Source organism: Ambystoma mexicanum, chromosome 9 (genome assembly GCF_040938575.1).
Source record: "Ambystoma mexicanum isolate Mex_15411 chromosome 9, UKY_AmexF1_1, whole genome shotgun sequence".
Taxonomy (NCBI): domain Eukaryota; kingdom Metazoa; phylum Chordata; class Amphibia; order Caudata; family Ambystomatidae; genus Ambystoma; species Ambystoma mexicanum.
The window spans coordinates 1,313,322,489-1,313,335,548 of NC_090931.1; the positions used below are offsets into that span (position 1 = coordinate 1,313,322,489).

Sequence of the window (13,060 nt, forward strand, 5' to 3'; positions counted from 1 at the left end):
CATAATGTGATTATATATTCAACAAATAATAGTAATTGAAAAAACACATACCACGATCCATGTGGCAGAGGAGGGGATTCATAATAAGTGTTGATTACGCGTAAGGGAGAATCAAACAAAAAGATTTCCTAATGAGGTTTGTATAACAGTACATGTCATCAGAATCCTATTATCAGTGGCTAATCCTTGAACAAACTAAGGTGAGATAATGGAGATGCGTAACTAGATATGTGAGGGTGAAATGATATACCGGAACACAATACCAATTACATGACACACTATGAAGCCACAAGTAAAAAAGGAAAAAAAAGAATAAAGAGAGCACCAGCAGAATTGCCACCCATAGATTCATGCATCTTTGCCTCACAAAAATCAGTTAAAGAATCAATAACCAAACCATCCGTTGGTGAATACCTACATGCATTAACCCTAACACAATAAGACCCATCAAGTCCACTAATGGTGGAAATGTCAAGTAACATAGAAATAGTCATCCTTACCCAGCGTTCAGATCTTGATCAGAAATTGTCTATTAAAGGAATAAAGACAGTAATGTCTCTCTTTAGAAGTATAACTATTGCATACAGAATATGTGCTAAACAATTATAAAAGCGTACCTGTACATTAGCAATGGAGTCCCAGAACCAGATAAATTGCTGATGCAAAACCGTAACTGTGGACACAATACCAAAATCTGCAGATTTCTGCATGCAGTTGCTCTTACAATTCGACACCTATAATAAATAAAGCATGTCATATTCGAGGCTCCTTAAAACAAAAATCTACAAAAGCTGCACCAGATAAATCAAAACATCTAATAGCACCACATCATTAACTAACCCGTCAATCGGCGTACACATAAAGGGGATAAATCCCAGTGAAAATATTCTATGAGCGCGTAACGGCACTCAGCGTTGTGTTTAAGTAATAGAAATCACATGATTAGCATTAGAGGACGCAACAACGTGACGGGTATGCCGTATCACCAAGGCAACAAGCAAACAAATCCCAGCCAGACAGCAACGAAGCACGGAGCCGTTCTCCGTGCTGGATAACAATACTGAATACCACATGTGCATCAGCACAATAGTTAAAAACAACAACTAATCAGTCTCACCTACAATTAAAGACACAATGTGACAAAATCCAACCAAAAAGAAATGACTCAAAAAATGGCTCAATACATGCATGAAAAAACGGGTGGCAAGACCCTGAATGCTCCTACTCTTAACATTCAGAATAATTATGGTGCACAGCTAGACATAAGTAGGACAGGCCTGATATATTGAAGTATTAGTGATAGATCAACCTGACACAATACACAACTTGTTAGTCTGGTGTAAATAATTATTCTGGCCATATTCAACAGGCTCATGTCAGTGCCATAAATAACATTACATTGTTATCACAAAAATAACCACATTTAAACTTATAAAAACACATGCATATCATGATCAGTATTGAGGCCCCTTTCTGTACACCTTAAGAAACAGATTAATTTGGATTCCATCTGCCTAAGTCAGAGTTGAATATCGCCCCCTCTCTTGCTCCTACTCGCTTTCATAAGACCTACGAATCTCAGATTAGCCTTATCTTGTAGTTGATGTTCTAATTTCCAGTGAATAGCCAATGGTGATTTGGCCTCAGGTGTGCTGAGGCTCGCCAAATGTTCCCTGATGCAAACTCGCAATTGGCGAATGGTGCTGCCAATGTATAATTTACCACACACACACACAATCGCATATACCACATAGCAGGATTTGCAGTTAATGAAACTATTGATTCTAACCACAGTTCCAAACATATCAGTAAATGTTTGACAATTATCATGTGCAAATATACATTGGTTACAATGACCACACATAAAGAAACCATTAGTGCTTTGGTGAAAGTAAATTTTGGGTATTCTGATAAGAAAGGTAACAATCCTTATCTAATCGGAGAACATGCCAATGCTTCTTGACCTGTTTGTACAGAATTGAAGAATCATTAGAATATTTAGTAATGATCGCAATGTGAGATGATGTATCTTTAGATATGTCTCGTTCGACCAATAAATCATCCTGTCACACATCAGTAAATTTGGACAACGCTTTATTAATGACATGTTCCTTGTACCCTCTATTAGCAAATCTTTGTTGAAGAATCTTACATTCCTGGATGTAATCCGAGGTTTTGCTGCAATTCCTTCTAGCCCTATGGAATTCCCCACTCGGTATGTGTCCACTGTTGCCCTTTGATGGTTACTCTGGGCAAGCAGCACTGAGTTCACCTCCGTTGGTTTACGAAAAGTAGAAGTGTGGATGCTGTTTTTCTCAAGAAAGATATGTAGGTCCAGGAAATCTATTTCCAAGGGACTACAGTTTCCAGTGAATTTAATGCCAAAACAATTGTTATTGGTGTATTCTAGAAAGGCCTAAAATGATCACTGTGTTCCCTTCCAAATGATCAAAATGTCATCAATAAAACGTCGCCATAGAATGAGGTTACTCCCGTAGACATCATTCCTTAGAATATGTGATTCTTCATACTGTGACATAAAGAGGTTTGCAAGGGAGTGTGCAAATTTCGCTCCCATTGCGACTCCCTTTTGTTGTGCATAGTATTCATTGTCAAATATGAACACATTATTAGACTGTGCAAATCTTAGAAAATCCTTTAGCAAATCAACATTTTGTGTGAAAGAGGCGGAAGTGTTACGAAAAGTGTAATCAACCGTCATCACAGCTACCTCATGGTCAATAGAGGTATACAGGGCGACCACGTCAATGGTAGCCAACAAATAATCGGGTTCCCATTTAACCGTTTTGAGGATATGCAGCACATGCGTGCTGTCCCTGATGTAGGACAATGTTGTCAACACAATTGGCTTCAACGCTTCATCCAAATACTTGGATAAACCCTGTGTGGCCCAATTAATGCCACTCATGATAGGTCAAATTGGTAGTAGCTTATCAAAAGACTTATGCACTTTAGGCAGAAAATATAGCGTTGGCATAGTTGGTTCAGAGATATAAAGACATTTTTTTTCCTCATCGGTAAGAAAGCCTTTGATATACCATTCTTGTAGCAGGTTTCCCAGATCTGTTACAATTTTCCTGGTAGGATTAGATTTAAGCTTCAAGTAACAGTTCGGTGTGGATAAATGATTTCTACCCATTGCAATATAGTCCTGGGTGTTAAGGATGACTATATTGCCACCCTTATCACCCTCCTTGATCGATTTGCAAGATTGTCCAATGCCTTAAATTCAGATCTTGTAAAATTGAATCTCTTCCTGCCACCCTTTTTAGAATTACTGTCTAAATGTCTGTGTATGTCTGAAATGAGTGCCTTATGAAAAGTATCTAGAACATTCGCTGACAGAAATTGTGGTTTGAATTTAGAGTTGGGTCTCATTTCTCGAATATTATGTATGGATGGTAATGCTTTCTGAACTGACTCATTTTGTATATTTGTGTTTCTGTAATGTACGCAGCCTTGAGAACGGCACGTAGGTCGAAACACGTGTCGGCTGATCAATGAATTAATAAATCTATGTGTTTAACGTATTAGTCCCTGCATTCATGGAAGTGTCCACATGACAAAATTGCACATATTTGTTATGTTGAAGTGAGCGTGTGATCCCTACCCACCACCCTTAATGTGAATAGTTAATTTTTGCCAGCTCTTGGTGGATGAGCTGGGGGGTTTTGGGACCACGCTGCCGGCTACATTTTTTGACTGCTTATTATTTCACGTATTTCAAGAGTGATCACGAGCGCGCACGGCACTCTGTACTCGAATCCACAACCTTTAATCCTTTAAGTAATAAAATACCCTTGTCAGCATGCTAAATGATATTATTGCATGACCAAATAAAGGAACGAGGCTGATTTTATTACTGTATCTCCTTGCCCTTACAGCACACGGTGCCTTCCCACCTAGGTTTAGGCTACATATAACGCAATTAATATATGCATATAGAGGAAGAACATCAGACACATTACAGAAAAAAACAAGTTTTACCTCTGAATGCTATTATCTTTAAAAGTTAAACCACAGAAACCTACCTTGGATCCTGGCGATCTGGCCCCTAGCCATGTCTTCTGAAATGTCACACAACCAATCTTGTGATCCTGGGCGAACCACGTGTGCCTGAAATTCTAAATGAAAGCAATGTGTCCATGTGAAAAGCAAATGTTCAGTGTGCGGTCTAGCACTATCCCAATTACACGTTTCCTCACTATCACATCCTGTTTGCATTTCAGCCATGGGAATTGGACCCCCACACACACCCACAGTGTAGAGCTATGAAAGGCAGAAACCCAAAATGGTTTTAAGCATAGAGTAGTACGGAAATGATGCAAAACTGAGAAAAGAACTCTGGGTCAGGGACGTCATTTGGGATCGCCAGAGGTCGCAACTGCGACCTCTGAGGTCTCCCTTGCGACCTCTGGGGTCTCCATTGCGACCTTTAAAAAAACAAAAACAAAAAAATGTTTTTTTTTCTGTAAGCATGCTCCTGGGCTAAGGCCAGCACCATGTGGCTCTTTTGGAGGGGCTGGCTTTCTTGTTCAGGCCCCTTAAAAAAAGAAGACAAATAAGAACAGGAGTGCCACAAGTCTAACACTTTCAGCACTGACCCTAAATAAGAAAGAATAGGAATACCAAATAATGTGTCTTTCTGGAATTCTATATAATAATTGCTAAATTCATTAAAGGTTTATTTCAGGCACACTTCAGGGGTTGAGTCACTGATTTAGTCTGTTCTTAAACGCCTCAACTCAGCCTTTCATCCTTCTGAGGTCGATAAATGAGCAGCAACACAGGTTGGGTGATATTGGGTGTATATTTTTTCTATATAAAGCGCTTAAGCGTAAGTGCTATATAATCACACATCATTATTATTTTGTCATGGATGTCTGCTTGCATTCACATTAATTTGGTAATATGGGCCTATACACACTGATCTTAACGATACATATGGCGATCCATTCTTGTATGAAATATACATCACATTATAGTGATATCGTAACCGTATTTTTCGTAGTGTGCAATGCTATGTGATGTCACTTCCTTTTTTCCTGTTTTCCTGTTTTGTCAACAGGTAAAAGGTCGTGTTCCATCGCTTCCCGCGATATCACTTCGGGGTGGGGTCAAATGACATCACTTCCTGTGATGTCATCAGGGGGTCAAGGGTCATGTGATGTCACTTCCGCTGCCCCTGGCATTTTGGTGAAATGGCGTCCCTGCTCTTGGTAAGCTCTTGCACACACTACCTCTTATTCGGGATGCTCCTGTGCGGTCCCAGTAAATCCCCGGGCCGACGCTCCATGGACCTAGAATTTCCTGAACTAAATAAATGCAATCGTTTCACAAACTATAAAAACTAAGAAAAGATGTGTGCTCCTTGGGAGAGTTTCGGTCTCAAGCTGCTCCCCCATTGGTTCATGGGTCAAAGAGCTAACGGCCCGCAAGAAAAATGAGAGCTGCTGGCTGTTTGAAAAAAAAGCCCTATTAAAAATGACTTCCGCCCAGAACACATGGGATCCGGTTCCCCCAAAGAGGTTTCAGCTGTTAGGAATGGGGCTGTAATGGGCTTAGGCTGTGTCGAGCGCCGGTTCTCTGGAGAAAGACAGAGCTGCACTTGCCATGCTGTCCTCATGGCTTTTCTAGGATGCGTGTTTTCATTTAAACTATCCGGGCACTGGGTGTAATTGCAAAACTCCTGGCGTGATTGCGGATTTCCTCATTCCTTTACTGGCCCTCAGCTGGGAACATCTCATGGAATAATGCACACTCTTGTACACCGTGAGCCGTGATCTGTTTACACTTCAAAAGAACCCGGTGTGCGCTGGACGATCAAAACGTCACCGGTCGGTCATGGACGCCTTCAAATGGTTCGCAAAACGAATGGTCTGGCAGGAGCTAATTACTTAGGACCGCACACGTGCACAAAGAGCTCCTGTCCTCATCCCTTGGGCGCACGCGTGCATACAATGGTTAACCTAACGCAGAAGCTGGTGAGATAGCTCGGCGGTTTAACGCACCTGCTGCTGACATTTTCGAACGTCTTGCATTTCAGATTTGAATCAGGGCACTTTACTGAGGAGAATTATTGTGGCTGCAGCATTTCGAACATGAGGTGCTAAACACTGTACACACTGGTGCCTGAGGTCCAATTGAAGCCTGATTACTAAAGCCAGATATTCTAACGGTTGCACCAGTGTTAAACATTCAGCAAATTCTTAGATACTATATTATCTAGATATTTGCACTAGGGCGAACATGATTCAGGCTGTTTTATGTACTAGGTTTGCTGCATAACAAGAAGAAATGTGTTTAGTACATTTCTCTTATTAATGATGATGTATTATTTAAATAGCGCTTTCGCGAAAGCGCTTTACATAGAACATATTTACATCCAATATCACCCAACCAATCCTGGGACTCATTTATCTACCTCGGAAGGATGAAAAACTGAGTTGGCCATGCCGGGGTTAGAACCTGCGACTTGCAGGTCACACACAGATCACAGCAGTGAGGGCACAACCCACTGAGCTAGCTTATGCAGCAAGCCGTGAATAAGAGTCCACTGAATGTTTGCCCACGTGAGAACATGTTTGGATAATGTGGATTGGGCTTAAACTCTTTCGCTTAATGTCATATTCTCTAAACAGCAAAATTGGTGCTAAATTCATTTGTTCTTTTTTTTGCACAAGATCAGACTTTTGATGGCCTCATTACACGGACGGTGGTAAGGGTTTACCGGTACCGGTAAGGGTACCAGTGCCGGTAAACCCTTACCGCCTTACTACGAGGTCCCTTTGTGGGACGCTACCTTTACTGCTGGTTTCACCAGCAGTTAAGGACGGGACCCGCAAAGGGACCTAAGAGGTAATTACGGTACCGCAATTTGCAGTACCGTAATTACCGCCTTCCCCATTCCCATTGAGCCCTATGGGGGAAAAAATGGGAATGGGGAAGGGCCATGGTGAAGGGGGAATTACCGCCCCCACACTCCTTGGAATAGGGCGGTAATTCCGCCATTCAACATGGCAGACTCTGTAAAAAACCGGCGGCAACCATGGCGCTAATAGCGCCATGGTTACCGCCATCCGTGTAATGAGGCCGTCTCCAGGAGGAGATAATTAGGCCTGAGAGGAAACGTGCATTTTGGACAAAATGTAAGTGCACACTAAAACGTTCTTTACATTTGTACTTTGCTTTGCAAATATGTACAATTGTAGTTCCCAGGAGAAGTAGGCGATTTTCCCAAAGCCACACAGTTTGTTATGGTGAAGTGTCAAACCGGGATTAGAACCCAGGTCTCTACAGGAAGGGTCGCAAAAGCAGGATCTGCCCAATCAGATGTGGTGGATGGACAACAAGGCACACTAACGTGTTGACGATCGCATTCCAGCCAATCATAGCATAGACAGCCCCCTAGCCTTTCGATTGGCTGAAATGTGTCTGCACTTTGCAGCAGTTTGTGCTGTGGAAGCACCTTCTGCTGGGGATGCGGGGTGGCGGGTGGGGTTGCCTGGCAGAACCCGTTTTCCCGTAGAGCCGCAGTAGGATTTCCCAGACGAAATCCAGGACTTTGGCTTCCGCCACGGAAAGACCGTTCAACACTGCTCTACTTTCCAGAGTCGGGGACCTAGTCACTAGACCGCGGGCCTGATTCGCAACGATTTCCTATGGGTTTGCACCATTATAAAACGCTTCTGTGAATCTGGCCCTATATGTGTTTGAAAGTTGATAAATATTAATTAGGGCTAAATATACTGCTGTATAAGTAGTTATTTTGACTTCCCTGGCGGAGACTGCCACCAGTGTCATTGGGTGATACTGGGATCGTATGTTACCTGCATGTCAAAGGGATCACACGTTTACAGTCCTGGCCTTTCTTCTTATTACTAAGTGGCATCAGAAATGTTATCTAGATTTGTTCATTTGAAATTGAGAAAGACTGCAACTCCCATAATGCATTCGTTAAATTAAACTGTAAACATGTTATTCTATTGGCATGGAGTGCTATGGTCAGCATGGAGCTTGCTTGCTGAAAGTAGTAGCATCATCCAGGAACCCCTGCAACTGGAAAGTGCATTATTTTTGAATTTTTTTTTTTTTATCTAGCTGAATGAATCAACTTTTCAAAAACTATACAATAACGACATAACTTATTTTAAAATTATTAACAATTGTCATACAATAAAATAAAAATAAAAAAAGCATACTTGACTCTATACAATAATTCCAAAATTATATCTTAACTGCTACAGAAATGTTTGCACCAAGAAAGTGAACTATCGCTTTTATCATTGAAAATTTTCGTGTCCACTCATATTAGTTTCCAAATTTGAGTTTCATCTTGCTCACTATGTAAATTCAACAAGTTGGAAAAAAAATGTAATCGCTGTACATGTAAGCTATTACAAGAGACAATCAAGTGTTGTACATTTTCACAGCCCAAGCCGCAGTATCGACAATGACTCAATTCGGCTGGAATAATGTGGCGTCTGACAAGGACTTCCCTAGTTAACCACAAGTTCATTCTAAATCGGAGATATCTGTTTCTTATATCTGCTGAGGGGCATTTCATCATGTAATAGGCAGCTTGGCCCAATTGCTTGTGTCCAAATATGCTACTATTAAAATCTTTGTATTTCAGACACGTTTCACGATTTGATATCCACGCCCACTGATAATACTTTTTCTTAGCACGCACTGGGTTTTCAACAAGAAGTAAAATGGAAAATGAAAGTGCATTTAAGACTTCTGCATGTTTGAAACCCAAACAAACGGTTTTAAAAATAAGTAAAGAAAAGGCTCTGTTATGTAGTCTGATCCACAGAATATCTGATCGTGTGCTGTGGAATCACTTCTAAAATGGTGAGATAGCTCAGCAGATTAAGCGCTCGCCTGTACGATTTCTACGAGAGCACTCTACAGTCACTGGTTTGAATCCTGGCAGTGCCCACATAGGCCTTCATCCTTGTGGTCAATTCAGTACCGTTTTGTCAGGTGATGGCAACACTGAGTATTACAGTGCTTGGATATGGCAGTAATCTCTTATGAGGCACTATGTCAAATTGTAAGGTCAGTATTAGTTCAAAGGAAAGTCAACGGGTAGGAAGAAGGTGTTTTATTTGTCATTGAAAGAGAATACGTAGCAATGGCAATAGCTGATGCCGGTCACTTCTGTGTGTTAGTTGTGGTCTGTCACCCTAACTGTTAGGATTTCATTCCTTTCATTGTCACCCCCTGATTTCTGATCCAACCACAGCCCCTACATCCTTTACTCTCAACTACTCCCCACTCCTCGGCCTCTCACTCACTATCCCACCCCCTTATTCCGTCTTCCATGGCAGCATTTTAAAGCAATCCTAAAATGAATACATCCTTTTATGAACAGAAAACATGACATTGTAATCTCCCACTGCTGCTCCCTCTGACCCCAACCCTCTCCTCTCCACTTAAGTGCTTGGAAGTGGCCTGATGCTGGGTAAGCGCTAGAAAAACAACTGGCCAACATTGTGTTTCAGTTGCCTCTTTCCCTCTATGGCCCACCACCTCAACTCCTGCCCCCTTAGTCAAAGTGATCTCGAGACAGTCAGTCTTATACCATTAATCAACCAAATGCACCATTATGTTGCCCCTTTTCTCTTATTACCGTCTCTTTTGCCCCCATGGCAATTCAAAGCCATCTCTGGGCAGCGTGTAACCAGCCACCAGCATACTACACTGCAACGTTGTCTTGCCTCTCCTCCTTCCTTCTCTCCTCGCTTCCTGGCTCACCACACCTCCCCTCTCCCCTCAGTTCTTTGAAACCTCCTCAGTGTAGCCTGCGCACTATGCAAGCATCATTATGCTACAGCAGTCACGACCCCATCTCTGAGACCTTAAAGTTCAGCTTCAAATCGAAAGAGGACAAGAATAGTGTGAGGGGTAAACAGCAGACGTTGACAGGATGTACGTTGATGTGTGGGGTACAATGCTTCTTCTCGTTAGTTTGCCTCTGCCCAACCTATTGGCATCCAGTTGACTGCCACATTAAAATGCATTGCCCCTCTAGATTGCTCCGCTCCCAAGACCCTCTTGACAGGAATGATCCTGTGTGTGACAGTTCACGGCGGCATCAAAAGCAATTTGTCGCTATCGATTGCAATCAAAGATCACTGTGTTTGCCTGGCTTGACAAGGCTGACCCTGAAAGGGTTTCACATTGCTGGACGTTTTACGGAAGTGGCTTGTGTGCTAATTGTGTCCCTCTCTGTTGAAATGCAGGTCGGAAATCTCAGCAGAACCATCGACAAGATCAATGGAGTGGCCCGGTGCCCGTATGACCCGCGGCACAACTCAACGGCGGTGATTACATCGCAGGGCGAACTCTATGCTGCCACGGTGATTGACTTCTCTGGCCGGGATCCCGCCATTTACCGCAGTCTGGGAAGTGTCCCTCCGCTCAGAACGGCGCAGTACAACTCGAAGTGGCTCAATGGTAATCATATGCAGGTGGTAGTGCGGCACACTGCACACCACTGTGGTGGACCAAGCTGCACAGTTCAGCGAAGACACGCTTATTCCATTAGGGAGGCAAGGGCCTTTCACCACCCAGTGCCTCAGAAAGTGACTATTAAAATGTACTTTATCACATAATCAAAATGTTTACTGCATCCTATGTTCCAGAACTAAGAATGCTTGCTAATTCAAAAATACTAGAGCTGAGAGCACTGTGATTTTATTTTACTCATGACATATTGTAGAACCGAGAATGTTTACTACATCACACATTCTAGAATTAAACCGAGAATGTTTACTACTTCACATATCCTTGAAATGAGAATGTTTACTAGACACGTTCTAGAATTGACAATGTTCACATATTCTAGACATGAGAGCTGTACTATTATTTACCTCATTACATATTGCATAATAGAAAATATTTACTGCATCCCGTATTCTAGAACTAAAAATGCTTATCCATTCAAACATTATCAAACTGAGAACTTTACTATGTCTATCCCATACATATTCTAGAATTCGGAATGTTTCCTTCATTACATATTCTAGAATTGAACAGATAACTTTGAACTGAGAATGTTTAGTACATTACATTCTAGAATTGTGAATATTTACTGACACGTTCTATAATTGACAATGTTTAATACATCACATATTCTAGGTCTGTTTACTCATCCAAACATTCAAGAAATGAGAATTATACTATTGTTTATCTCAGAACATATCCTGGAATTGAGAATGTTTCCCATAATGCATATTCTAGAATTGAACCCAGAACGTTCACAACATCACAAATTCTAGGATCAAGAATGTTTACTAGATCACATATCCTAGAACTAAGACTGTTTACTAAGTCACATTCAAGAATTCGGAATAGTTACACATATTCTGAAAGTTAACTGGGAATACTTACTACATCACGTAGTCTAGAATTGAGAATATTTAGTACATGGCATACTCTAGAACTGAACATGCCTTTTTAATGATTACCACATCACACATTCCACAACAGCAAATGTTTATTATATCATATATCGTAGAACGGATAGTTTTTTCTACTGTTTAGTACATCCTATGTTCTTGGTAGGAGAATGTTTACTACATCACACAGCCTACAACCGAGGAGCATTACTACATGGCACATTCCAGAACCGAGAATGTTTACTGCACCACATTCCCTAGAACTGAGTTTTTGTACTCAATACTACATCGAATATTATTGAACTGAGAATATTTATTACACATTACCTTAAATTAAGCCTTTCTTTCTAAACGTTTTCTCGTTTTGTGGTTGTGTGGGTATTGCTGTCTTGTGTGAAAATGTTACATTTGTTTAAGAAACAAACATGATCATTTTCTTTTTTGCAAGGTTTTGAATTCCCTTCATTAAGGGCCCACAAAGTGATGCACATTCCAGTGAGAACAAATAGCAGTACATCTTGTGAGCCAGCTCGTTTTATTAGTCTCAATAAAGCGTGGCTCATTTAAGAAATAGTCTAATAATCTAATGTTAGAAAACGTGTGAAGAACACCTGCCTTTCGAGATGGGAGCTCTTTCGTGTACTACCAGGCAAAGCCTCGTGGGGGCGCAGCTGCAGCCAATCTTGTGAGCTCATTCTTTTATGTGGTGTGAAACACTTACTCTGCACGCTCATATTGACAGTATGCAGTCTGGATACACATAAGACCACCTGAGACCATACTGGAGGGCCCAACGGGTGTGTTTGCAGGACCTCACGATGTACTGTCTGTTTGCAGCAGGTGGTCCTTGCGTAAGTCACCGGCCCCTCCTTTAGGCCTCGTCCCCTTTCCAGGGGGCAGCCCTTGCACAGAGCCCCCAATGGGGGGCATGCAAATGCATTTGCAATGGAGTAGAGAGCACCCAGAGCATCCTTGCAACTTTTAAAGCAGGACTCTGGGGTAGCACAGTTGTGTGTGCCATTTCCTGGGCGGCGTGCATTGTGCTTGCAAACACATGCACAGGCACACACCCTTTCTCTCTCTCGCTCGCTCTCTCTCTCTCGCTCTCCCTCTCTCTCGCTCTCCATCTCTCTCTCTCTCTCCCCCCCTCTCTCTTGCTCGCTCTCTCTCTCTCTCTCTCCCTCTCTCTTGCTCTCCATCTCTCTCTCTCTCTCCCCCTCTCTCTCTCGCTCTCACTCTCTCTCTCTCTCCCTCTCCCTCTCCCCCTCCCCCTCTCTCTCGCTCTCACTCTCTCTCTCTCTCTCTATCACTCTCACTCTCTCTCCCTCTCTCTCGCTCTCCATCTCTCTCTCTCTCTCTCTCCCCCTCTCTCTCGCTCTCACTCTCTCTCTCTCTCTCTCCGTCTACCCCTCTCTCTCGCTCTCACTCTCTCTCTATCGCTCTCACTCTCTCTCTCTCTCTCTCCCCCTCTCCCTCTCTCCCTCTCTCCCTCTCTCCCTCTCTCTCTCTTTCTCTCTCTCTCTCTCTCTCTATCGCTCTCACTCTCTCTCTCCCCCTCTCCCTCTCTCCCTCTCTTTCTCTCTTTCTCTCTCTCCCTCTCTCTCTCTCCCTCTCTCCCTCTCTCTCCCTCT

At 42.4% G+C, this 13,060-nt stretch overlaps 1 protein-coding gene across 2 annotated transcripts in view; it reads left to right on the top strand.

The window, feature by feature from the left end:
* Positions 1 to 13,060, top strand: part of SEMA5B (semaphorin 5B) — a 1,093,184-nt gene that overhangs the window by 818,527 nt on the left and 261,597 nt on the right. For both annotated transcript variants that reach the window (XM_069616686.1, XM_069616687.1), the window contains one exon: positions 10,272 to 10,485. In XM_069616686.1, the coding sequence (XP_069472787.1) occupies positions 10,272 to 10,485 (214 nt within the window). The remainder of the gene's footprint in view (positions 1 to 10,271; positions 10,486 to 13,060) is intronic.